Source organism: Mustela putorius, unplaced genomic scaffold, assembly GCF_011764305.1.
Source record: "Mustela putorius furo isolate JIRA1106 unplaced genomic scaffold, ASM1176430v1.1 tig00003850_pilon_pilon_pilon, whole genome shotgun sequence".
Lineage (NCBI taxonomy): Eukaryota > Metazoa > Chordata > Mammalia > Carnivora > Mustelidae > Mustela > Mustela putorius.
This window is the reverse complement of record NW_025422002.1, coordinates 17063494-17091110: the sequence shown is the minus strand read 5'-3', so window position 1 is coordinate 17091110 and position 27617 is coordinate 17063494. Positions and strand designations below refer to the sequence as shown.

At 51.9% G+C, this 27617-nt stretch overlaps 1 protein-coding gene across 1 annotated transcript; it reads left to right on the top strand.

Moving 5' to 3' along the window:
• Positions 1-5431: 5431 nt before the first annotated feature.
• Positions 5432-27617, top strand: MCM2 (minichromosome maintenance complex component 2). The gene is made up of 16 exons (XM_004738655.3): positions 5432-5537; positions 6501-6730; positions 10204-10379; positions 10515-10775; positions 11545-11764; positions 11974-12181; positions 14226-14360; positions 14669-14860; positions 21171-21264; positions 22058-22308; positions 22422-22548; positions 23120-23232; positions 24126-24374; positions 25769-25951; positions 26151-26306; positions 26720-27617. Exons 1-16 carry the CDS (start codon positions 5532-5534, stop codon positions 26828-26830), a joined length of 2712 nt encoding a protein of 903 aa, XP_004738712.1. The 5' UTR covers positions 5432-5531; the 3' UTR covers positions 26831-27617.

The window sequence follows — 27617 nt, the reverse complement described above, 5'->3', positions numbered from 1 at the left end:
GAGGAAGGAAGGGTAGGGACAACCCCTCCCCCGGAACGACGCGCTTCCACAGCACGCCACGCCGCCTCCACGTCCACCATCAAAGCGCGCTGGCATCCGGGTTTCAAGCACTCATTTTCACAACCTTGCAGGGTGGTTGTTATTAGTCGCCTTTTCAAAGGAGGAACCTGCGGCTTAGGGACGTTAAATAACTTGCCCAAAGCACACAACTAGGAAGTGGCAGAGCCTTGGACGCGGGGGGTTTGAACCGCTCCTCGTCTCATCTCTAACTTCGACGGTTCTTCAGACAACTTCCTCTGGGAAGCCTTCGGCGATTGCCCCATCCTTACGCTTCTGACATCTATGCTGTGTTCTTGGCGGGCTCCTCACGCTGGCCCTGCGTGGCCCTCCCACGTCTGAGACCTCCTCTCCCACCCATTCCCCTCCTCAGTCGGCATGCTCCAGCCCACAGTGCTTTCTGTTTCTTTTCTTTGAATATACCGAAGCTTGTCCTGCCTCCCTCTCTTGCACCCGTCCCATAGGGCTGGCTTCTTTTCACATGACAAGGACTCCTTCCTGACTCCCTAGCTGAAGTAACTGTGCAGTCTCTGTCACATAATGCCCCTCTATTTCCTTCCAAGCACCATCTCTCTAACATGATTATATTCATTTACTTGCTTCCTAGTTCATCAGCCACCCTCCACTAGAATTGTCAGTGTCATGAGGACAAAACCATGTTTGTCACATTCCTTGCAACATCCTGAGGCTGACTTGGCGCCTGGTGCATATTGTAGACACCCACTTATCACAGTAACCCCAAGACACACACCCTGTGATAACACAGCTGCTTGACAGTTGGGCTGGAATGAGATTGGCCCATTCTTCTAAAACAGGAGATGGAGTCACCACCTCATTACAGTTTGGGATTCGGTTAGTCTGGGACTTTCCCAGCCTGGACCATGGTCAGCTCAGTGTGCACAGTTTCTGTAGGTGCCAAGAGGGGCCATGCTCCAGGCTGATGCCTGCCTTCCTGAAAGGGCTGTGTGGGGAGTCAAGGTCAACTTCTAGAGTTGCCAGGAAGCTAAGAGCATCACCACTATTCACAATTAATTGGCAAAAACAAGTCCTAGGCCACTCCTAACCTCCAGGGGGCAGGAAACGTCCCTCCTACCATGTTCCAGGAAGAAGAAATGGAATAACTGTGACCAGCCCAAAAGACTACCCTCCATCTTGTGTGCGTGTGTGTGTTAACACAGTACAGACTTTCCAGGGCAGGGAATTTGCTATTACTATTGCAATGGCCAATTCTGCATTCGGTACTCTGAGTTTGGGACCTCATGTGTAGGGATTTCATCTGTGGTGTAACTGAGGGTATCTATTTCATCCTCTCCCCTTCGGGGCAGAATCGGTCTTATTCACTGCAGTATCCCCTACATATAGGACAAAGTGTGGTGTCAATGAAGTTCAAGAAATGGTGGTTTGAGAAACAAAGATCTGACTCCCAAGTTCAAGCCCTACACAGGGCTCAAGGGTGGCCATGCTCTCTGGGCCATCGCTGCTACAGGGCCAGACTCCATGAAAGCAATGGAAATCTGCAAATAACAGAAACAACACATGGCCCTCAGCTGTCAGAAGAAAAGTCAGGGCAATTATTGTGTAATCATCGAGGACAAAGGAGTAGCCAGCAAGGCTGAATTTTCCCAGAGTTTTGAGGTCTGAGTTCTGAGGTTTCCCAGAGGTGAAGGTCCAGTGAAAGACCCTAAAACTTGTCCCCATCCACCCACCCACCTCAGCCAGGATAGTAAGTACAAAAAACATTATCACCTAGCAGGGGAAATGCAGAGATGAGCGCTATCCATGAAGACCTAAAGCATATGGAGTTGTGGGTAAACCCCATCATATCCCTAATGAATTAATCAGTCTGAACTTAAAACAATACAGAGAGTGGCAGTGGATTGCTATAGACTCAATCAAGGAGTAGCCTCAGTTGCAACTTCTGAGCTGGTGTCCTTACCGGCATCCATTGGCATGGCCTCAAACACCCAGCAGGGGCCTGCGATCTGACCATATGTATCAGAAAGTGTTGACATTCACAAGGAAAGATAGCCGCTCACATTCACGGTCTTGCCCCAGGCCAGTGGTCCCTCTACCACCTTTGTCATAATATGGTACAAAGGGCCCTGGCCATCTGGACATTTGAGAGAACATTGCATTGGTTTACTGTATCCATGATATCCTACTACTCTGGCCAGCTGAATGAGAAGTAATAAGTATATGAATACCTCAATGAGACCTAGGTGCTCCAGAAGGTGGAGGATAAGCCCTGTGAAGACATGGGGTCTTGCCACGTCAGTGGAGTCTAGCGGTCCAGGACATACCAGGACGTCCCTTCCAAAGGACAAATGATTGCATCTCACACACCCCATTGCAGGGAATGAGGCACAATGCCAGAACCCACTCTTTGGGTTCTGAAAGCAGTATATTCTACACCTGAGAATTCTGCTCTGACCTATACATCCCTGGTCAATGTAAAAGCTTTCAGCTTTGAGTGAGGCTCACAGCAGGAAGGGGCTGTCCCCTAGGTCACAGGAACCATGGACTCTGTAATATTAGGGCCATATAGGGCAGGTAAATGTGCTGTGTATATTTATGGCAAGCCCTCGTGGGAAAACCAGAATGTATACCTCTAGGGTTCTAGAGGCAGGCCAGGCTACCTACACCCAAAAATCATATACAAATTCAAAAAGCAATTCCACTGGGGCACCTGGATGCTCAGTGGGTTAAGCCTTTGCCTTCAGCTCAAGTCATGATCCCAGGGTCCTGGGAACAAGCCCCGCCTTGGGCTCTCTATTCAGCAGGGAGCCTGCTTTCCCCCTCTCTCTGTCTGCCTCTCTGCCTACTTGTGATCTCTCTCTGTCAAATAAATAAAATCTTTAAAAAAAAAAAAATTCCACTAGGCTGCTGGCTTCTCATGGAGATGACTAGGGGACATCAAGTAACCATGAGGCCAGGGCTGTCCCTGATGAACTGGGTTCTATTGGGCTTGCTAAGTTGTAAATTCAGGTGGGCCCAGCAGATTATAAGCGATCCACTGTAGCTCCACATCACCTGCCCCTGTCACACCAGCCACCTCTCCCTCACTCACACCTATGACCTACTGGGAGGCCCCTCATGACCAGCTGACAAAGGGGAAAGGCCAAGTTCAATCAGAGATGAGTTGGCTCCTTATTGGATACAGTGCCTAGACCAGGAGCAGCCAGAGGGAGATCTTGAGGATGAAAGCCACAGGCTGAAGTTCCCCACTGGGGTCCCCAGTTCTCCATTCCATGGGCATGTTCACAGGGCTGGCTGTGTGGCCTCAGGACATGGCAGCTGGGTTCCACGTGACTGAGTAATTTGATGGAGAGAGGGAGATAGAGAGGGAGAGCAAAGCCACAATCCTTTTATAGCTTAAAATGACCATCCAGTCACTTCTGCCATGTGCTATTGGTCACACAGATCGATGTTGATCAGTGTGGCAAAAGATTACCCAAAGGTGTGACTATAAGACGGTGATCATCAGGGACCATAACAGGCTTCCCCAACCCTCTTCCACATTTCCATTTCTCCTACCCTCCTCCCATTAGTATGTAAACATGCCCAAGTATCATCTCAAAAAACAGCCCTTCCTCAGAGACCTCACATCCCTCTCCAGTCACTACTGCTCTGCCATAGCCCAACTTCCCCAGAGTTGTTCATCTTCACCCCCCATTACTTCCCAGCACCTTCCTCCTTAACCCACTCCAGTGTGGTGTTCAACACTGACCCAGAACAGACCTGCTCTTGCCGGGGCCACCAGTGTGGTTCCTGAACCCTACCAAACATGACTCTTGGCAGCTTGTCACCTGCTGACCTCATCTACCATCTTTATATCCACAAAGATTTCATTTTTTTACTATTTATTTGACAGAGAGAGAGAGTGTACGCACAAGAAGTGAGAGCAGGAGAGGGAGAAGCAGGCTCCCCGCCAAGCAGGGGAGGTGTGGGGTTCCATCCCAAGACCCTGGGACCAGGACCCGAGCCAAAGGCAGTCACCTAACCTAACCAACTGAGCCACCCAGACACCCCTCCATCTACAGCACTGTGAGAGATCTCGAGGCAGAGGCACCCAGCTAAACCACAGCCAAATCCTGGACCCACAGACACTCAGATAATACACAGTCATCGTTTTAAATTGCTGGATTCCAGGATAATTTGCTATGCCGAAAGAGATAACTAATATAATCCCACCCATGATCTCTTCTCCGGCTTCTCCTCAGCAGCTTTCAGTATCCCATCTCCTGCCCAGAGTCCTTCGTTGGTGCTTCCTGTCTTCCAGGGTTTCCCAAGTCTGGGAAACCTCTCTGGGCCTTCTCTTCTCACTGCACTCACTCCCTGGGCGGTCCAGCCACTCTCCAAATGATCAACAACCACCGCCTGAACCCTCTCTCAAACCCCAGACCTGAACACTGAATGGCCTCCTGGATATCTCTACTCAGGGCCCATGTTTAACACAGCCAGAAACAAACTTCTCCTCTTTCCCCCCAAAACAACACAGTCGGATACAAACTTTTCCTCTTTCCCTCCCGCACTCCCCATCTCAAGTGGTGCCATCATCCACCCCTCTCCCGAGTCAGAATCCTGGTGTCTTGCTGGATGTCTTCCTGCCCTTTTGCTGTCCTTAATACCCAACGCCAGTAGATTCTATCTCCTAAATGTTCTTGGATATTTCCAGTGCTCACGATCCCTCCCGCACCTACACGGGATTCCATCCAGAGATGCTGGGTCCGCACAGAAGTACAGGGACTGACGGACATCCAGCCCCACCCTCCTCACCAGGGGCCCTGCCCTAGCCTGAGGTGCTGGTGTAGTTGGAGAAAGAACAGCCGCCACAGCTCACAGCTTGGGTCAATCCACCACCACCCAGGAGCAAACCTGAGAGATTTCCATCACAAGCTGTTTAACCCAAACTACAGACTTGCTCAGAGATCCCCGCTGTGCCAGGCTCTCTCCATCTTTACAAATGACGTTCTTTCTGTCTGGACCGCCTCTGCATCTCTGCTTTCCTCTGTGAAAACAGCTCCCACTGGAATATCAAACTGTGGCCGACAATCCTGGGGCTGTTTGGGCGCTCTAAGAATTCAGCCTGAGAGCTTCCGGAGTAGTTAAAAGAGACCTGCGGCTGATGAGACCTCAGAAAACAGGCCTCAGCTGCCTCCTCTGTAAAAAGGCCACAGGGCGAGCGAGGTCACGCGGGCAGCAGGCGAGGCTGGTCCCCACCGCCCCCTGGCTGGAGGTCAAAGCCGCGCTGAGGTTCCCCGACTCGCGCGCCAAGGCTGGGAGGGGCGGGGGATCCTGGGAGGCGTGGGCGGGGCCTCCTCCTCTGGCCCGCCCCCCGGGCACGCAGATGAGGCTGACGTCATGACGCAGTGTTTCCTGAGTCGCCTACCGGGCTCCGGAGGGTCACGTGATCCGGTTTTCGCGCGAAAACTGGTTGTTGCTGGAGTGCCGGCGGGGAGCGTGGTACTGCTGCGATGGCGGTGAGCGCGCGGGGTTTCCCCGGCGGGCTGCGGGCCTGCGGTGCGGGACGGAGGCGCAGGCGCGGGTGGGGGCCGGCGGCTGGTCCTGGCGAGTCTGCATGTCCGCGGGGGCCGGGGGCCGGGGGCGTGGGCGGGCCGGGCGCGCGCCGGGACCCGGGGCGAGGGGCTGCGCGCTTCTAGTCCTCAGGCCCTCACCCTATTCCGCCCCGTCCGGATCGGGCCTCCAGATGGGGTTGGGTCCCTGGGCTCTGGTTTGAAGCGGATTTTTCTCCCATACTGCTCCCTTGCGGACCCCCAAACCGCTCGAATCCCCGGGGATTCGGGGAATGCCTCCTCTTCTCTGCCCTCCAAGCTGGGAGCCCCGAATTCCGTAACCCGCGCTCAGTGGCCGACTTGGCCACTATCATTTACTCACTCCGCAAATGTTTGTGGGGCTCCCTCCCTGTGTTTGGCGCTGGGTTTAATACAAGATGGATAAGGCCCCGCATCTTCGGCCACGTATTATTGTAGTGGTTTTTTGTCCCTCTGTTTTATTTATTGTTTTTCCCCTCCACCAGCCTGTACATTCCAGATCTCTTATGTTTGGTCACTGTCGTGTTTTGTCTCCTTTTGCAGTGGCTTGCATATTGTGGGTGGGAAGGCATGCTTACAGGAGAGAAAGGCTGGAGGAGTAGAGGGATAAGTACACAGATGAATAAGGTATTGTTAGTGACTTATCATGGAGAAAACACTGGGAAATGTCAGTGCCTGGAGTATTTGAGTAAGTGATACTTGAGCTGGTTCCTGTATGTCGGGAAGCCATTGGCTCAGAGCTTACAGGAGGGCATTCCAGGCAGAGGGAACCTGAGATGCGAAGTCCTGAGGCTGGAGGGCTTTGGAGTGTCAGGGGACAGAGTCGCAGGTGGAGAGGGCTGCCTTAAAGGATGTTAAGTCAGCCCTCACCTTCTCGGTCCTCTCCTGCAGGAATCATCAGAGTCCTTCACAGTGGCCTCCAGCCCAGCCCGGCGGCTTCGAAGTGATCCTCTCACCTCCAGTCCCGGGCGAAGTTCCCGTCGCACAGATGCCCTGACCTCCAGCCCTGGCCGTGATCTTCCCCCCTTTGAGGATGAGTCTGAGGGACTTCTAGGTACAGAGGGACCCCTGGATGAAGAGGAAGAAGATGGAGAGGAGCTTATCGGAGATGGCATGGAGAGGTATTTGCATGCAAGGCCGAGCATTCAGATAGTTTTGCTGAGCACCCATGGTGTGTCCAGTGACCTTGCTTTGGGTACTGGGGAGGCAGAGGAATCTGTATCCTTGCCTATGAGTGCACCTTGATGCAGGACCTAGGGGGAGGTAAACAGGTCCAAGGAACCATAACATAGGCCTGAGTAACTTGCAGTATAATACATAGTCCTGGGTAAACCTTGGCTCTGTCCCCTGAGGGGTACGCAAGGAGTCTCTCCTGTGTTGGACCACATCAGGGATGCTGAGATTGACTTGGAAGAACAGGAAGCAAGCAGCTGAGTGTTACTGTGCAATTGCAACTTAAAAGCAATGTTGGGGGTGGAGGCTGGTGAATCAAGATTTCAGTGCATTTCAGCAAACATTTATTATGCCTAATCTGTACCAGGCCCTGGGTTAGATTGTTTCACACTTACTAATAAAAATACAAACACTTAGGGGCGCCTGGGTGGCTCAGTGGGTTAAAGTCTCTGCCTTCGGCTCAGGACATGATCCCAGGGTCCTGGGATCGAACCCCGCATAGGGCTCTCTGCTAAGTGGGGAGCCTGCTTCCTCCCCTCTCTCTGCCTGCCTCTCTCACTACTTGTGGTCTCTCTGTCCTGTCAAATAAATAAATAAAATCTTAAAAAAAAAAAAATACAGGGGTGCCTGGGTGGCTCAGTCGGTTAAGCCGCTGTCTTTGGCTCAGGTCATGATCCCAGGGTCCTGGGATCGAGTCCCACATTGGGCTCTCTGCTTGGTAGGGAGCCTGCTTCTTTCTCTCTCTCTTTCAGCCTGCCTCTCTGCCTACTTGTGATCCATGTCTGTCAAATAAATAAATAAAATCTTTTTAAAAAATAAATAAATAAATAAAATACAAACACGTATTAAAGGTTTTGAGACTCGGTGGTAAGGTCATGGAGTAGGCTATGCAAGGGAGCAAGGTTAGAGTTCTGCTGCTCTGCCCCATATTTATAACCAGGATTTGGTAGATATACTACTGGTAGAATTGTTTGAATCCCCACAGCCTTATGAAGACACTCTTTTGGGGCCTTCTTTGACTCTGACTCTGGGGTTCCAAACGTGGGGTGTAGGAGAATACTGTACAGGCTTTCCCATGGTCCAAGGCGGGTTGGTGGTTGTGAAGCAATGGTGATCTCTGTGAGCCACCGGAGAGACTTGCAAGGGCTCCCTGGGCCTTTCGGGTCTTTGCATTAAATATCATCACCCAGGTGATTGTGGATGTGCCATATACCCCACACTCTAGAAGGAATCGGGAGCCTTTGGACAAATCAGCTCCAAAGTGTTAGACAAACATACGTTTTGAATTCTCTTCAGCATACATCTAGGGATGAGATCATTGGCTTGTATTTTACATTCTGAAGAACTCCTAGACTGTTTTCTGAAAGAGAGCCACCATTTTATGTTCCCACAAGTGGTGTATGAGGCTGCAAATTCCTCCACTTCTTGCTGACACCTGTTATTTTTTGGGTTTTGGTGATAGCTATCCCAGTAGGTGTGATGTGACATGTCTCATGGGGGTTTTGGTTTCCATTTCCCTGGTGGTTAATGACGTGGAACATCTTTTTATGTATTTATTGGCCATTTGTATATCTTTGGAGAACTGTCTGTTAAGATCTTTCGGCCATTTTATGATTGGATTGCTTGATTTTTTTTTTTTTTTTATTATTATCGAGTTGTAAGAGGTTTTAAAATTTTATTCTGGGTACAGTTCCTTTACCAGATACATGATTTGCAAATTTTTTTTTTTTTTTTTTTTTTTTTTTTTTTTAAAGATTTTTATTTATTTATTTATTCGACAGAGAGAAATCACAAGTAGATGGAGAGGCAGGCAGAGAGAGAGAGAGGGAAGCAGGCTCTCCACTGAGCAGAGAGCCCGATGTGGGACTCGATCCCAGGACTCCGAGACCATGACCCGAGCCGAAGGCAGCGGCTCAACCCACTGAGCCACCCAGGCGCCCCGCAAATATTTTCTTTTCACTTTTTTTTTAATGGTGTCTTTTGAGGCACAGAAGTTTTTTTAAATTTTGATAAAACCTAATTTATTAATTTTTTTTAAAGATTTTATTTATTTGACACAGCGAAAGAGGGAACACAAGCAGGGGGATTGGGACAGGGAGAAGCAGGCTTTCTGCAGAACAGGGAGCCCGATGGAGGGCTCGATCCCAGAACCCTGGAATCATGACCCAAGCCGAAGGCAGACACTTAACCAACTGAGCCACCCAGGTGCCCCATTTATTAATTTTTTTATGGACTGCTTAGAATTTCACTGGGGATGGAGGACATCTCATGTGACTCAAAATTTTCTTAAAGAGTCAGACAGATACCTTTTAACTGAGAGCATTTAAGAATTCAGAAATGAGTCAGCCCACGCATTTACCTGGCTATTGTGGGATCTGTTTCTGGCATCAACAATATGGAATTACTTATTCTGAATTTATTTAAAAAAAAAAATAGCCTGTCCCCCCAGTCACCATTTACCCTGAAAAATTGGAGAATTCCAGAGGATCATCTTGGGGAGGTAGTGTGGTATTAGGGAACGAGCCTGCAGGTTGTGGTTGGACCACATTTTGACACCGAGCTCTGCTGAGTGGCTCTTGGCAAAAGCCCTATCATCCTCATTTTTCCTCATCTTTCAGATAGAGTAATGATGTCTCCTTCCCAGAGTTGTCCTTGCTCTCAGTGGGTTCTTTGTCCAGACAGCATTCCCCTTCACATACCTGCCCAGGGACATCGTGGAAAACGAGGCCACGAGGCCTTGGAGAGGTGTTGGAGTAGCTGAGAGGGTTAATTGAGTGGGCGGGCGTTTCTGAGAGGCTGGTTTGGCTGATGGTAATAGAAAACCTTCCTAGTACTTCAAGGGGTTTGAGGCAGCATTGTCTTGAGGGTGGGGGGTACAGGGAGAATTTGTTGGGAAGTTGGGGTCAGCTGTCTGAAGGGCCTTTCTGCCTGAAGGTTTTGTGGTTCCTCAAATTCCTATTTCTGACTGGATGCTTAAAGCTGTCTGGAGGTCCCTCTCCCCGTTTTTATGGTGGTAAACACACATAACACAGAATTTACCATCTTAACCATCTTCACGTGTCCAGTTTGAGGGCGTTGAGTTTACTCTTGTTGTGAAACCATCTCCAGCACTTTCTTGTGTCCCCAAGCTGAATCCTGCAGTGTTTGTCCTTTGTGTGGCTTAGTTCACTGAATCCATTGTCCTCAAGATTCGCCCACAGTCAGACTTTCTTCCTTTTGAAGACTGAGTGATACTCCATTGTATGCACAGAGCACACTTTGTCTCTGTTGGAGATCCTTTTGGAGCCTTTTGTATTTCTAGCTTGGAGACTCTTATGGCCTGGGCAGGCTGGGGTTCCCGAGTCTTCTGGAGCAGGCCCAGTTCCTGGGGCGGCTTTTGTTTTGTTTTTTATACTAACGGTCTGTTTGGGGGCTCCCTCAGGGACTATCGCGCCATCCCGGAACTGGACGTCTACGAGGCTGAGGGCCTGGCCCTGGACGATGAGGATGTGGAGGAGCTGACAGCCAGTCAGAGGGAGGCGGCAGAGCGGGCCATGCGGCAGCGTGACCGAGAGGCCGGCCGGGGCCTGGGCCGCATGCGCCGCGGGCTTCTGTATGGTAGGCTCCAATGTCTGTACCTCCAAGGGTACCTCCAAGCTTCCAGAGCCTTGGGGCCCTGGAAAGGGAGTTCTGGGGAAGGCAGATGGAAGGTGGTGGGAAAATTTCACTGGAGGGTATCCGTTTGGCCCCCAGACAGTGATGAGGAGGATGAGGAGCGCCCCTCCCGGAAACGACGCCATGTAGAGAGGGCCACAGAGGACGGCGAGGAGGATGAAGACATGATCGAGAGCATCGAGAACCTGGAGGACCTCAAAGGCCACTCTGTGCGTGAGTGGGTGAGCATGGCAGGCCCACGCCTGGAGATCCACCACCGCTTTAAGAACTTCCTACGCACCCATGTGGATGGCCATGGCCACAACGTCTTCAAGGAGCGCATCAGCGACATGTGTAAAGGTGCGGCTCCTGTGTGTCCCCGCTGCCTCTCCACTCGCTGCCGTCCGTCTTGCCGATTCTTCCCCGGGGGGGGGTCATTCCCTTGGGCCTTCAACTGCATGTTGACTCAAGATGTGAAGTGCAGGGAATACTGGGCCCCTTGCCCATGGCTGGACAGGAAGTGGCACCTGCAGCCCGAGATGTCCGTCCTCGGGCAAAACACAAAAAGCACTGCATGTCTGTGCTAGGGATGGTGCTATCCAGGAACGACATCCGGACCACAGAAGCATTGTTTGACGTACTTAAAATGTGGCAGGTTTAATGTCAAAGTCTGGATTACTACTTCAGGTAGAAAATAGCACATTTCTGTGGGACAGGAATTACATTTAAAAAGAGGCTTGTGAATCTTTCTGCTATTGTCCATGTCGCTCCTTTTTGTCTCGTATCTGATGTGGTTTATTCATGGGTTTCCTCCTCGGCTCTTTTAGGCATTTTGAGTTTGCGGCCCTTCTGTGAGAGGCACCCCGCATGTATCGTTTCACGTAGTGTGACTTCCTACATTGTGCGGTGTTGCATTTTACAGATTGGGAAGTTGAGGCATAGGATGTGTCACTTACTGCCAGAGCCACACAGCTAAAGCAGGGCAGGCTTCAAAGTTGGGGCTGGGGCTTCCAGCTCCAGGTCAAGGATTGGAGGGGGCAGGTAGGCCTGCCTCGTTGCACAGGGAGAGGGATGTCACCTGCCATGTCCCCTGCCAAGCTCTGTGCTCAGTCTCTCTTCCCTCCTGCAGAGAACCGCGAGAGCCTGGTGGTGAACTACGAGGACCTGGCGGCCCGGGAGCATGTCCTGGCGTACTTCCTGCCAGAGGCGCCTGCAGAGCTGCTGCAGATCTTTGACGAGGCTGCACTGGAGGTCGTGCTGGCCATGTACCCAAAGTACGACCGTATCGCCAGCCACATCCACGTGCGCATCTCCCACCTGCCTCTAGTAGAGGAACTGCGCTCGTTGAGGTGAGCCGGGGGCTCGGCAGGAGCTGAGGCCCCGGGGCCAAGGAGCCCCCACTCACCACCGGGCCCTCTGGCTTGGACCAGCTGTGGTGCTGTGGATCTGGCGGTCTCCCAAGTTTTCCTGGACCCACCTCACGTCAGACGCTGATCTCTGGAGGCCACGGGTCAGGCTTTGGCCTCCAGTCCTCTGAAGGGCCCTCCTGTCTCCACAGGCAACTGCACCTGAACCAGCTGATCCGCACCAGTGGTGTGGTGACCAGCTGCACGGGCGTCCTGCCCCAGCTCAGCATGGTCAAGTACAACTGCAACAAGTGTAACTTCGTGCTGGGGCCCTTCTGTCAGTCCCAGAACCAGGAGGTGAAGCCGGGCTCCTGCCCTGAGTGCCAATCAGCGGGACCTTTCGAAGTCAACATGGAGGAGGTAAGAGGCCGCGCCCGCCAGTGGCTGCCCTTCCTGTCTACCCTGGTCCCGCCCCGTGGCTAAGGCAGGTGCATGAGCTCAGCAGCCAGGGGAAACAAGGTGGACTTCTGTGCTGGCCACACCCTCAGGTGAACCAGAGCTCCCTGGCCAGCCTGCTTAGTTTGGCCTGTGGGCTGTTTTTCAAGAATTCGGGCCAATATTTTTTTTTAATTTGTTTTTTTGTTTTGTTTTGTTTTAACATTTTACTTGTTTGACAGAGAGAGAGGAACCACAAGTAGGCAGAGAGGAGGTGGGGTTGGGGGGAAGCAGGCTCCCTGTTGAGCAGAGAGCCTGATGTGGGGCTCAAACCCAGGACCCTGAGATCATACCTAAGCTGAAGGCAGAGGCTTAAGCCACTGAGCCACTCAGGTGCCCCACGAGCCAATATTTTAAAACGAGGCCATTTTGCTTAAAATGTCGAAGTTAATGGTTTTTATTTAAAAAAAAAAAAAAAGGCAGGGAAGCTCTGGCAAAACTGGGCTCACTTCTCATTCAGCTAGATCCTTAGTAAGGCACCTGCTTTCCCATCCCTCCCATAGGGCTTTCCCTTGGCATTTCTGGTACCTGCCTCTCGGTGGGGGGCTCTAGGTCATAGCTAAGACATTGCTGCACTGGATTCAGGAGGCCCTGCTTAAAGCTGCTGGGCCATTTGCCTTTGTGTTTAAATGATTTCTTCTGTAGAGTTGGGGTCATCGCAGTACCTGCGGGGGGTTGGGGGTTGCCCAGACCCCTTTATTGCCTTGCGGCCGTGAATGCTGGCTGCCACGCTCCCAGCACTCTGCACTTCTGAGAAGTGCCCTAGCTGGGACCTTCTTACCAGAAAGCTCCTGAGAGTTCCTGCTTGTGGCAGCCCACAGCCGAAAACAGACCTGCTCAAAAGCTCAGGTGCACCTTGCCCTGAGGAGGATGAGCCGACTCCTTGCCCAGAGTCTTCTCCTGCCTGCTTTGCGCATCCTCAAGAATCCACTTGCCCTGGAAGCTCCTTGAGAAAGCTCTGACACAGGAGCAGGGTTTCAGGCTCTGCTTCTACATGAGGAATACCTACAGCTCAAGTTTCTGGAGTACTTGCAAGGCCCCTAGTGGGTGGGTGATGTATAGTTCAGTTTTCCTCATACCTTTTGAGGCAAGTGGCATTATTGACCCTGAAGTCACCCAGCTAGAAAGAGGCCCAAAAGATTAGAGCTCTGGCATTTGGATCCAGAGCATCTGCTTTGAACTGCTGCATTATGTGGTCTCTCCTCTAGACTATAAATAAAATAAGGGACATTAATTAAATTGCACGGCACGACATTGCCATGTAATGTTTGGCCACAGAGGCCACACTTGGTGGAGCTCACTGTCTTGGGCATTGATTTGAGTGCTTTTGATGTATGGCATGACTTTTTTTTTTTTTTTTAAGATTTTATTTACTTGAGAGAGAGCATGCATGAGTGGAGGTCGGGGATGCAAACTGTCTGCCACGCATGGAGCCCCATGTGGGGCTCACGTCCAGGACCCTAAGATCGTGGCCTGAACCAAAGGCAGATGCTTAACTAAGACCCCCAGGCTTCTCTGTATGACGTGATTTAATCTTCACTGTGAGATTGCTCTTAGAGCGTTAGCATTCTCATTCTGCAAAGAAGATATAGAGTGGGGACATCGCTTCCCCAGCATCACACAGCTGAAGCCACGGAGCTAGGGTTTGAACTCAGGCAGTGTGGCTTTGGCATCCATATGCACTAGTGCTCGGCTACAAGCAGGTGCGTGACTGTCTAGCAGTAAGGATGCACCCACAATGGTAGAGGCGAGAATGGGGACTGTCCATGTGTCAGTCACAGCAGTCTCATCCTCTGCTGGCTTCAGCTCTCCGTTTTCTGGTTCATTGATGGAGATCGGAATTCTGTCCGTTGTCCTTACTCATGGGGCCATGACCAGGGTCAGGTGACGTAGCAAATCCGGGCTTAGAAGAGTGCAAAGTCAACCATACAGAGACAGGTTCCTGTGACCTTCTGTTTGTCCCACGCAGACCATCTATCAGAACTACCAGCGCATCCGAATTCAGGAGAGTCCTGGCAAAGTGGCGGCCGGCCGGCTGCCTCGTTCCAAGGATGCCATCCTCCTTGCTGATCTGGTGGACAGCTGCAAGCCAGGAGATGAGATAGTAAGTGGCCCAGGAGCAGGCCTGGAGGGAGACGAGTTGCTTAGGACATCAGCATGAGCATCTGTGGTGCAGAAAGGGTTGCTGGCCGCGGGAGGAGTAGGCTGAGTTCAGTTCTCCGGTCACTGGGAGGAGAAGAGCCTTGCCTCTTGGGTCGGAATGTAGGGAGGAGTAGTTTTGCTTTGGTCTGGGTTACTCATCTCGTCTGGCAGGAAGGAATTGAGAAATCAGATGATGGTGGTAGCGGGGAAGAGGACCTTGCCCCTGAGCCTAACCCTGGACTGGCCCTCTGGGTTGTCTCCCTCTCTCAGGAGCTGACTGGCATCTACCACAATAACTACGATGGCTCCCTCAACACGGCCAATGGCTTCCCCGTCTTTGCCACTGTCATCTTGGCCAACCATGTAGCCAAGAAGGACAACAAGGTCGCCGTGGGGGAACTGACAGATGAAGACGTGAAGATGATCACTAGCCTCTCCAAGGACCAGCAGATCGGGGAGAAGGCAGGTGGAAGTCCGGGCAGTGTTGTCATGCTCCCAGAGGAGGCCCCAGAACATGGTGCTGATTCCCAGGTCCTAGGATCTGGGCTCTGTCCATTCTGTCCCTTCCTGGCATCAGCTCGGTAACCGTGCCTTGACCAGGGGGTGCCTGTGCTTTGGGGGAGGAGCTGGAGTGCTGGATTCGGGTACCGACCCCTCAATGGGATGGGGCTGTGATGAGACATCAGTGGGTTGGGTCGAGCCCAGGCTCAGAGCTGAAACGGACAGAACATTAGGAATAATTCGTCTCGTGAGCGTGTCCCTTGGTGTCAGACTCCTACCGCGACACTGGTTTCTCCAGGAGGAACTCTACCCCAAGGGGGTTTTAGGCTTTTGGGTTTTTGTAATAGTAGATGTTTTTGCCAAAGGTTGGAGAGCTAGGGATTAAAGAGCCAGAGCCTCAGTTCAGGTGACTCGGCAGGGGCTACGTCTGACGTGATGATCATTCCCTTGAGGGCGGGGCCACATCTGGTGCACTCACCTTTTTTTTTTTTTTTTTTTTTTTTTTTTTTTTTTTAATTTTGTTTATTAAAGGTGCACTCACCTTTGTCACCTCCACCTGGGCCACTGAGATTTGGGGTTTCAGCAGGAGAACTAGGGGCTTCCCCAGCCTTGGGATGACAAGAACTTCATTGTGCCAGCGAACTCAGTCCTTGAATACCTCATAGGGTGTTCTAGCATCGTGGTGGAAGTCAGACACAGTCCTTCCCTTCCTGGGGCTTATAGTGAATTAGGATCCCCAATAGTAAAGTCTTTTCATGGGATCAGTAACATGGGAAGACAGCCACAGCCTGTGATTCTTTGCTTCCTGTTCTTCCCAGAGGAAAATTAGTACTAACACAATGCACATGATTTTGGACCCCTCACCGGTATTTGAGCCAGTTTCTCCAGGGCTGGTGATCCGGGCCTCGCTGCCTATGACCTGATGTGTGTCAGTTGTGTGCACGTGCGCCAGAGCTGCTAAAGGAGCAGTGTGTTTCTAGAACATTCTGCTAGTGCCCTCTTTACCTCTGCTTCAGTTCTCAGCCACTGCTCTCCCACTCTGTTGAGGAGACAGGAACGGTGGCAGATAGAGTGTGGGAGGTGGGGTGTGCTTGACTTAAGGCTTTAGACAGGGCAGGCCCTATGTGTGCCTTGTGCCCTGGACTTCAGAACTGCCCCCAGCGGCCCTAACATAGAAGGCTCTGCCACATTTCTGATAGCTGCTATTTTGTCTGCCTCCTTGTCCATGAAGCTGACTGTGCCAGGCAGGCATGTCCCGGCATCATGGTAGTGACTGTTCCAAGTTCAGTTACACTTGCACACTTATACCATGATCCCATCAGGGTTGGAGATGGTGACTTCTAAACAGAGATCCTGGGGCACCTGGGTGGCTCAGTGGGTTAATCGTCTGCCTTTGGCTCAGGTCATGATCTCTGGGTCCTGGGATCAAGCCCTGCACTGGGCTTTCTGCTCAGCAGGGAGCCTGCTTCTCCCTCTTTCTCTCTCTGCCTCTCTGCCTACTTGCGATCTCTCACTCTCTGTCAAATAAATAAAATAAATCCTTTAGAAGGATCTAGAGGGGATCCTTCTAGAGAGGATGAGATCTCTGTGGGACACTTTTCTAAGCCTCATCAAGGAAGGAAGGCTGTGTGATACCAGGGAGGGTTGATCTGTACTGACCCCTTTAGACCACTCTCAGGGTGGGTATTTTCACTAAGAACTTGGACAAAGACAGGAACCATACTCGGTAGTTTTGGGGACAAACTGAGAGGAGGAGAGTGTTGTCACGAGGGGGCTCATTTGAGCTATTTAAGCCTCAGGTTTGCAATTTGGTGGCCTGTGGGCCATCTACGGCTTGCTGATGGGTTTTGTTGGGTTGGTGGGTGGTTCTGTGTTTCCTTTTCTTTTGGTTTGCTTTTATTTTTGAAGTAATTATTGTCCTCTAGGCATCGAGATGCCACAAAAAAATCTGGAAGCCCTGGTTTGTGACCATCCAAGCATCTGCCATTGCTAGGTCTTTGTTTCTGTCTAGTGATGACTGATGGGAGAGCTGAGGGCAGCTGCCCTTGCCGACAGGACATGCTCCCTGCCATCTGTCCTCGCCACCCCCTGCTCCCTCCTCTGCAGCCTGATGAACTCAGCTTGCCTTCCTGTCCATTTGGTTTTTGTGGGCCCTGGCCACTGACAGGTAGAAATCATAAAGGGGTAAGTGCACTCCCTGCCTAGCACTTAGATTTTAAAGGATAATCAGTCTGGAGCCAGACTCCTTGGGTTTAGCTTTTGGCTTGATCCTCAGTTTGATCAGGTGAGGTTTAGGAACTCTACGGATGAGCTGAGGGTAGGCGGTACCCCTGGGTTGAGCTGTCACAAGGGTTACATGGACATGTGTGCACCAATGCTGCGCTAAGCGGCTAGTTATTGCACGTCAGTACAAAGTCTAAACTACTGGTACAAACACTGGATGGGCGTGCCGGCCAGGACAGTGGACGTTAAAAACTTTAAGGACCATAGGAGGATTAAAAATAGCTTTGGGGCACAGTAGACATTTCCTGTGCATTGTCTTGTCCCAGTGGCTATGCAGGTGGGAACCTGGCCTCCCTTCGTGGCAGGCTGTTCTGAGCTGGGGGATAAGGCAGTGCGTGCTGAGAATTAAAGAGCATGGGCTCCAGATTCAGAGGAATATGGGGTCATGTCCTGCCTCTCTCACTTAGGAACAGACAGAGTGACAAGAGCCTTGGTTTATTTCCTCCTTTTTGATGTGGGGGAACCCGGATCATTATGGGGGTTAAGTGGAATACTTCACGGCAGGTGTGTCATTTCTTGGTAGGTCTGGGCTTGAGTTTACCTTTTTTTTTTTAAAAAAAGATTTTGTTTATTTGAGATGGAGAGAGCACGTGGGGGAACAGAGGCAGAGGGAGAAGCAGACTCCCCACTGAGCAGGGAGCCCGACGTGGGGCCTGATCCCAGGACCCTGGTATCACAACTTAAGCCAAAGGCAGACGCTTAACCGACTGAGCCACGCAGGAACCCCTGACTTTTCCTTTCTTCCTAGGGGGTACCTTCGCCTGTTACTCTCTTGGACCACCTGGTCGGCAACAGGCAGCATGAGCTTTAGCGTGGTGGCCTCCTTGTCCTCCAGACTCTAAGGATGCCTGTTTGGATGCAGTGGGTGATTTACAGGAAGGGAGCTGAGCTTGGGCAGCTGGTGCATGACAGGCAGGAAGGGAGCCTGCTGCTCTTGGTCCTGGAGAGAGACATTACCTCACCCTTGCAGGGGTGCCTGCTGTAGGAACAGCTTTGAGAATCGGTCTGGGTAAGGAGAGGTCAGGGACAGGCACCCTTGCACGCCCACAAGACATACAGGAGAATGAGACATCCATGGTGGCTTGTCTCTCCCGACATTCCCAGCACAGGTAGGGGTACAGTGGAAGAGGCCTGCATACTGAGCCCAGAGTATCTACTTGACACCGTGTAGGTAATTTCTAGGTAGTAACCATGGTAACGGTCCTATAATGGAGGTGTCTTGGGTGCCCATTTTATTGATGAATAAACTGAGGCCCAGCTAAGTAAGCCGCCATGTAGCATAACTGCTGATGACAGAACTGGGATCTCCACCCAGGCAGTCTGGTCTGACTTTGCTCTGGTGACTACTCTCTGCTCCCTCTCCCTGTTACTGCAGCTCAGGAAGGATGTGTGTGTATGTGTGTGTGTTGGGGGCGGCGGGGTGGGGGGGCTTGAGTGTGTGAGTTCTGTGACCACCTAAGCATGAGTCCTGGTCTGAACATCAAAACTTTATTACAGACACTCGCAGACATACGCATGGAGTGGTTACAGTGAACCCCACGTGTCCTACCCCTGGCTCCACCTGTGGCTGGAGTCGGACCACCCCTGTGTCCTATCTACTCGTGCCCAGTCCCCTCAACGACTGTAGACAGTTGCCCATGTGGCATCTGACCTGCAACTGTGGATCTCTAATGGGCTCTCCCTGTTACACCGAACCACAGCACTGCAGCCACACTTTAAAAATGTTCGCGGTTCCGTGGTAGCAAGTATTTCGTTGGTGGCCACGTTTCCCTGATTATCCTACTTTCTTTCTTTCTTTAAAAGTCTCTTGGTGTCCGTGTCCAAGGAAGGCCCACATATTGGGACCAACCGATCTGCCTCTTCAGTCTGTCTTCAGGTCCTCTCTCCCTCTCCTCTTTTTTTGTGGAAGAACATAGGTCGTTTGTCCCGTTGAGATTTTCGGTGTGGATGGTGCTGATGAGGCCTTTGTCGAACATGTCCCTGGGCTTCCTGTTTTTCTGTGAATTGTCACCGTGACGCACACGCTTAATCAGTCTCCAGGCTGATTTCTTTTTAGGTGGGCTCCATGGCGAGATGGGCCAGTGGTCTGTGTTCCCACACGTCACCTCACATCTCCTTGTTTCCTTGTGATTTTAGCCGCTGCTGATGATCCTTGGCCAAACCCACTCACATTTATTAGGGCTTGTGAAATGACAGTCTTCTAACTCCAAATCCTCCTTCATTTATTTTTTGAAATGCTTCTACATAGAGAAACTTAGCTTTATTAACTACTGGACTATGCTCACATAGAGGTCCTATAGTAAAAGGAGGATCGTGCTTGATCCTTTCCCTTCACTGACCAATTTTCAAAATCACGAATGGTTCTCCTGAGGTGACCACTGAGTGTCATCACAGATGAGCAGACTTAAATGTCATCAAAGCTTTGGCGTTACGGTGACCATCCAGATGATGCCTGGCTAGTTGCCAAGCGTGAAGCCCATCATCCTGAGTCCTATTGGTGTGACCCTGGGTCTCTGATACTTTCTTCTTTATTTTATATAAGACACTGTGGGTTCTTTTTGCCCATTTCCTGCCCCAGACCTGGGATTGGCCATTTCTCCTAATAGCCCCGTGGGGAGTAGAATTTTCTTTCCGTGGGAAATAGTGTTTTGGGAGGCCAGCCTCTATGGGCATCAGGACCCGATCTCCAGGCATCAATTAATGCAGTCCTACCTCCCCTTGGGCTAGGTTTTGTAGGAAACGTTAGGGCCAAGAAAAGAACCAGCCAAAGTGTCCAAGTGGAAACTGACTTCCACCCCTGACTTATTATATAAAGTAACAGCAACAGGCATGCCTGGCTCAGTACCAGTGGTACTGGCAGATTCTCTTTCCAGAAGGACCTGCTGGTCACTCTCCCCCCTGGCAGCAGCGCCCAGTGGCCGTCCGCAGGATAAACTGCTGAGCCCTGACTCCAGCTCTAAGGACTGGATGTCTCCCACCTACCTTTATGCTTCCAGGGAGCCCCGAGGAAGAAGTTCTTCCCTCTGCCTGCTGGGCAGGTGGGACAACCAGATCCAATACAGTGTGGGGGTGGGTGGGCACCCTCTTGAATTTCAGCACTGACTTTCCTGCTTCCAGGCTCCCTTTCCCCCGAGGCCTCCTGCCATACAAGCCACCTCAGCGTGACCTGTAAGGGGGAAAGGAGGTGCACGCAGTGCTTCTATGGAGCCCCTCCGTGCAGGTGGCAGAAAGGTTGAGAACAGTAAAAGCGTGCAGGTGGAGATGGAAGCTGCTTCCTACTGGCAGGACATTTCTATGTCTTCGCTGGTTCTGTCTTTAAAAACCACGCAGATTTTGAGATTCTCTTTTTTCCTCTTCCCTGCCCTGTCTTTTTCTCTCAGGCACAAGTAGATGTCTCCGTAACTTACCAGTTGAAATGACAACTTCCCAATGGGCCCATTGCCTGAATGTTCTATATTTATCACGTTTGGCTACCACAGCATAGCCATGAGCCAGGTGCTTGTGTAAACCTCTCACTTGGGGCCCACCCAGTCCTTTGAATTGGCTTGTGATACCTGTCTCCCATCTGAGGAGACCGAGGCTCAGGCAGTCACAGAGCCCAGGGGAGGGGTCTTGCTGCATCTGTGTTGTCAAAGCCACCATTGCACTGTTTCGTGGGCCTGGGCCTTCTTTCTGCTACCTTAGGGTAGTCCTTTCTGACGTATGACCAAAAAGGGGGTCCACCTGAGGTTCTGTCAGGCTGTGAAGTTCTGTGATTCTCAGGAAGAGCCAGCTCATTGCCTGGCCCAAGGTCAGAGGGCAGAGCTTAGTGCTGGGGCCTGGTGGGACTTTGGCAGCTGTGGTGTGTGCACTCTGGGGCTGGAGACATCCCTGTTTGCTAAGATTGGAGCAGGTGGGGGAGCATACCATGTGTGTGTGTGTTGACAGGGGGGTTCGCCCAGACTCAGAGCAGAGGCACCTCTTCTCACTGGCTCTTCCTCCCTTGCAGATTTTTGCCAGTATTGCTCCTTCCATCTATGGGCACGAAGACATCAAGAGAGGCCTGGCGCTGGCTCTGTTTGGAGGGGAGCCCAAAAATCCAGGTGAGCGGCATTGGGCACCACCCTCCCCTTCCTCAGTGTTGCAGGAATCAGACAAGACAGGACACTGGGTGCCTGGGGAGAAAGTACAAGTTAGCAGATGGCCAGACCACATGTGGTTCAGTCGTTGTAGGGAGAGCGTAGCCAGCCCATGGCTGTGGCACCTTGGGCTGTTTTAGCTATAAAAATAATATGTTAATATGTAGAGGTAATTACACCCTCTTAAATTGTCAGAAGCCACAGAAAGGTGGAGGTCCCCACTGACCACCATTTCTAGTCCAGTCCCCTCCTGGCAGGTCACTCGTGGACCTTTGTGTGGCCATTCACAAAGACTTACACATGTACTTACACAATGACACAGTTCCGTGGTGTGCATACGTTTCTGCTTATAAGCACAGTGTTTCCTGTGCCTGCGTTAAGTGACTGTGGAAAGTGCGCAGCTTACCTCTCCCTGCCCATGAGCTTGTGTGGGGCGTCCTTTCTGCATTGGCGTGTACTGAGCAGATTCATTCTCCTAAGCAACCGTATCAAGGTCCCCATAGCACAATGTACATAGCTGTTCGTCTCGCTGGAGATCAGTCTTTACTAGGGGCATCTTTATGCTTGCTGCCCTGTGCCCCCATCACTCTGGGTTTGGTTCTTGGCAGTGGGATTGCTCATCCTAGGGCCTTGTATCCCTTTCTAGAAGAGTATGTTTTGCCCTCAGCATAAGCAGCCTGAGAAATTAGGGATAACCCGGCTATGTCTTGCACCCCACCCTCCCTTTCATCCCCACTTCCGGCCTTGCCTTCTCCAGGGGGTAAACACAAGGTGCGAGGTGACATCAATGTGCTCTTGTGTGGAGATCCCGGCACAGCCAAGTCTCAGTTCCTGAAATACATCGAGAAAGTTTCTAGCCGAGCCATCTTCACCACTGGGCAGGGGGCTTCGGCTGTGGGCCTCACGGCGTATGTCCAGCGGCACCCCGTCAGCAGGGAATGGACGTTGGAGGCAGGAGCCCTGGTTTTGGCTGACAGAGGAGTGTGTCTCATCGATGAATTCGACAAGGTGGGTCCTTAGGCTATAGGATTCGGGATGTGTTGGCTTAGTCCTTAGTAGGGGAAACAGGTATAGTGGGATAGCTGTTGGGGCCAAGCATCATGCATTTGAACCTCCTGTAGATGAATGACCAGGACAGAACCAGCATTCACGAGGCCATGGAGCAGCAGAGCATCTCCATTTCCAAGGCCGGCATCGTCACTTCTCTCCAGGCTCGCTGCACCATCATCGCTGCGGCCAACCCCATAGGTACGCCAGGCACGACAGCCGTGGGGGTAGGGGTGTGCCACAGGGAGGCCTCTCCTCAGGGAATAGAAGCTCACAGTGTCCCTTGGCCAGTCCTGACATCTGAGGAAGGAACTGAACACCAGAAAACCTTTTTCTCTCCCATGGTTCTTGCTAGGGGCGCACAGAAGCAAGACTTGGGGTCTTTTGTTGCACCATGTTCTCAGAACCACTTGAACATTTTCTTCAGAAGACAAGAGAAAAATCCAGTGCGTTGTCTCAGTTCGTTGTTGATCCCAGCCAGCATGTGTGGACAGAGAGACTGGTACCTTGTCCACCTTATTCTTGGTTTTTCCTGCTGGGAGTTGATTAGACTTTTAGTCTCAAGGCTATTTCAGGCCAGTGCTCCAGGAAAGCCGTTTCCCATGTCTTGTCGAGAATACCTGGCAGATAGCAGGCACTAAGCCTTCCTTTCCCAAAGTCATCTTCCTCTCCTGTTGCTGAAGCAGCGTGAGATTGGCGAGAACTTTGTGCTCAGAAGAAGAGCAGGTCGAGGGAGCGTGCACCCTGATGGACAGGTGCCTTTGTGTTGCAGGAGGCCGCTATGACCCCTCGCTTACCTTCTCAGAAAATGTGGACCTCACAGAGCCTATCATTTCCCGCTTCGACGTCCTGTGTGTGGTGAGGGACACGGTGGACCCAGTCCAGGTACACCACCCCATGTCCCGGGCCTCATGCAGTGAGTTCCAGGAACCTTAAGTAAGGTGTGAGGGCCTGGGTCGTGTCAGGCGCGGAGATAGGGATGCTGCTCAGATGGTGGCGTTTGACCGAAAGTCAGCCTTGGTTTCTCTTTCCCTCACTGGCCCGTGTCTGCTGCCCTCTGGCATCGCCCACTGTCTGCCACTGGGCCCTGCTGGCCCGACCGTGGGCTCCCACCTGCCTCTCACTGCATCCCTGCTGCAGCTGAGTCCTTGGCTTCTCTTGCTCTGACCCAGAGTACTGCAGTCGGGATGTTGCCTTCCACTCCTACGCCCGTTTAAGGTCTTCTCCAGTTGGAGGCCAACCTGTCTTCTGAAACACAGAAGGTGAATTAATGCCTTTTTTCCACTTGCTGGCAGCTTCCATTGTAACCAGCAGAGAATGCCCTGGGCCCCAAGAGGCCTCCTGGGCCTGTCTCTCCTCCTTGTTCCCTTCATTTCACCCACCCTGGCCACAGCTGCTGGGCCTCGGCTTGTCATCATACTCTTTTCTCTTCCCGGAAGTTCCTCCTAGATTGCTGACTGGCTGAGGCGCTCTGGCAGCCTCGGCTGGAGGGGTCTCCTCGGGCCCTCCCTCCTGGGTACATTCCTCTCTGTGGCTATTGGGAAAACTGTGCCTGTCCCCTCTGCTCTCCCTGAGAGGCAAGCTTGAGCTTTGTCATGTGCAGCGGTGACCTCCCCCCGCACCCTCTGCTGCCTGGCACGTAGTAGACATCAGATGGTGCTGTTGCGAGAATGTTCTCCTCTGGCACCTGCAGCTTCCACTCCTTCCAGCGAGCCGGCTTTCTCCATGCCGGGTCACAAGACTCACCCTGCAACGTGCCCTCATCTGTCTTGTCTTAGGATGAGATGCTGGCCCGCTTTGTAGTTGGCAGCCATGTCAGACACCACCCCAGCAACAAGGAGGAGGGGCTGGGTGGCAGTGGCACCCAGGAGCCCACCATGCCCAACACATACGGTGTGGAGCCCCTGCCGCAGGAGGTCCTGAAAAAGTACATCATCTATGCCAAGGAGAGGGTCCACCCGAAGCTCAACCAGATGGACCAGGACAAGGTGGCCAAGATGTACAGTGACTTGAGGAAAGAGTCCATGGTGAGGACCCTAGGGGAGTGGGGCAGGGCACGCGCAGTGGGGAACTCAGCAGAAGCTTCTTTAGCTGTGTGGTCCATTCATCGAAGAAGCACTAGAGCTAGAATGCCTGTCCAAAATGATAACATGGATACCTTGACCACTTTGTTTCAGATGGAATGTAGATGTACGTGCATTTGTCTGTCTGGGTATGGGGCCAAGGTCTCCGGAGTGTTGGCCACTGGTTAGGTTCTGTGCTAACTTTGTGAATCTCACCACCTAAACAGGTGGTCTGAAGAAGTATGCATTCTTTTTTTGTTGTTTTTTTGTTTTGTTTTTGTTTTTGTTTTTGTTTTTAAGATTTTATTTATTTATTTGACAAACAGAGCTCACAAGTAGGCAGAGAGGCAGGGAAGCAGACTCCTCACTGAGCAGAGAGCCCGATGCAGGGCTCGATCCCAGGACCCTGAGATCATGACCTGAGCTGAAGGCAGAGGCTCAACACACTGAGCCACCCAGGTGCCCCGCTTATGCGTTCTTTTGTCGTGGAGTGAAATTTAATAATAGCAGCTAGCATGCCACTGGAATGCAGAACCCTTTTTTTTTTTTTCTTTAAAGATTTATTTGTTTATTTCAGAGAGAGAGAGAGCTTGGGTGAGCGAGGGGAGGGGCAGAGGGAGAGAGTGAATCCCTGTACAGACTCCCTGACATGGGGCTCGATCTCATGACCCTGAGATCATGACCTGAGCTGAAATCAGGAGTGGGCCACTTACCCGACTGAGCCACCCAGGTGCCCTTGGATTGCAGAATTCTTGTGGATTGGTAGGTCTCACCTACCTAACCAAGAGAGCAGCTTCTTTGTTTTTTTTATTCATTTGTTCGATTTTTTTTTTTTAACCTTTCAACTTCATGAGGTCCTTGGAGAGCATTTGGCTTACTTTTTTTACAAACAGCTTTTTTTCTGCACACGTCGCACAGTATGTGCAGCACTCACATGAGATAGAAACAAGCACAACTGGGCGCCTGGGTGGCTCAGTGGGTTAAGCTGCTGCCTTCAGCTCAGGTCATGATCTCAGGGTCCTGGGATCGAGTCCCGCATCGGGCTCTCTGCTCAGCAGGGAGCCTGCTTCCCTCTCTCTCTCTCTCTGCCTGCCTCTCTGCCTACTTGTGATCTCTCTCTGTCAAATAAATAAATAAAATCTTTAAAAAAAAAAAATAAAGAAAAAAGAAACAAGCACAACTGGTCACAGGCCTCTCGGACTCCGGGATGCACACAGTGAGCGGTGGGAGGGAAGGTGCAGGCGGGATGGCGCCAGGCCCCGAGCATGTCGCCTATGTAGGAGCCGCTGGTAGCGCTACTTCTGTTTTCCTTGCCTCTGTCTCTGGCCTGAGGAGCCCTGACACCGTCCTTCCCCCAGGCCACAGGCAGCATCCCCATCACCGTGCGGCACATTGAGTCCATGATCCGCATGGCAGAAGCCCACGCACGCATCCACCTGCGGGACTACGTGATTGAGGATGACGTCAGCATGGCCATCCGCGTGATGCTGGAGAGCTTCATCGACACGCAGAAGTTCAGCGTCATGCGCAGCATGCGGAAGGTGGGTGGGAGCCTTGGCGAGGGACTGGGGGCATGGCAGCCATGGTGGGCATCTTGAGGCTCTGGATCTGGTCTCTGCTGTCCTACCTGGCTGCTCGGGCCAGTCGCGGGGTGAGCCGTGGTGGGGACTGGTCATCCTCTGGTAGCCTGGAGGGTCCTAGTGAGGAAGAGCGTCGCTTGACTTCGGCTGTCCTCTGCAGACTTTTGCCCGCTACCTTTCATTCCGGCGTGATAACAACGAGCTGCTGCTCTTCATACTGAAGCAGTTAGTGGCAGAACAGGTGACATACCAGCGCAACCGCTTCGGGGCCCAGCAGGACACTATCGAAGTGCCTGAGAAGGACTTGGTGGACAAGGTAGGGGCACAGCTGGGAGGGAGGGCTGCTTCCTGGGGAGCTAGCTGTCTGGCATCCCTCGGGGTGGTAAGTCCTTGCTGCATGGTAAAGCAGGCAGGCCTCGGATGGGAGCGATTCCTTAAATGTTCGTGATGTACCGAGCCCCGTTCTGTGTAGTTATACTTGACCGTGGTGAGCCCTGTTACTGCCATCCCGTCTCACAGAGGAGATAGACACACGGCAACTGAGGACAGAGCTTGTCCACGTTTACAGGCAGTGGCAGAGCTAAGATTTCAAGCCTCGTGTCTGCCTCCAGACCCCGACTCAGTTTACCCCCGCCAGGGATGGCCTTCAGACATGCACCAGCACCATAGGCTTTGCTGCGGACCGGCTAGAGCTCATTTCATGGCTCTCTTGATGTTTTCTCTTTTTAGGCTCGTCAGATCAACATCCACAACCTGTCTGCTTTTTATGACAGTGAACTCTTCAGGATGAACAGGTTCAGCCATGACCTGAAACGGAAAGTGATCCTTCAGCAGTTCTGAGGCTTGGGGCCATCCACAGCAGCTCGCTGAGATCCTGGCGGGGCCGACTTCACCCGCTCTCAGGCGTACAACAGCTGACCACTAAGGGACCCTAGAGGGTGTATGGAGCCCCAGAGGGTGTATGGAGCCCTGCGGCTGAACCACTCAGCTCCCACCACTGCTTCCTGGGCTCAGGCAGGGCTGGGAATGAGGCCCTTTGTTTCTATGGCTCCACTCCCTGCCCTTCATGCTGTCCTATGTGGGCACACTCTTCCAGTGTCCCTCTGTCACGTTCTTGGCAGCCCACCGCCTATGGGAGCTTGGTCTCTGCTTTGTCCCTTAGACCAGAGCCCCTTGTATTTTGGGTTCCGCAGTCCATTTTAGATGACCGAGCATATGAGGGTATTCTGAGAACTTGTTGCCCTCTTGGTGTGAGTTCTGGTCCTGGATGTTTCTATGCTTTGGCCAAAGAGCAAGTTCAAGGTATTTGTAGTGTGTTCCTGAACTCTGTCCCACAGGTTTCTCTGGGCTTCTGTGAGTAGAGAAAATGTGGGCAGAAGAGCATACAACGTGTGACATGGCCCCTTCCCCAGCCCCCAGCTTCCCCCCTGGGGCCAGGGATTGCTTGGGTTGGGAGGTAGGAATGAGGCTTGTCCCTGATACCAGTTGTGCCTAGCCAGGACTGGTGGTCACCATTGCTGTGCTCATTGGTTTTCTTTTACTAGTCAGTCCCCATTCTCTCATTGTACATTCAATTTTGTTTCTGTAGTTTTTATTTTTAATAAAATAAAATCTAAACAGTGGTGGC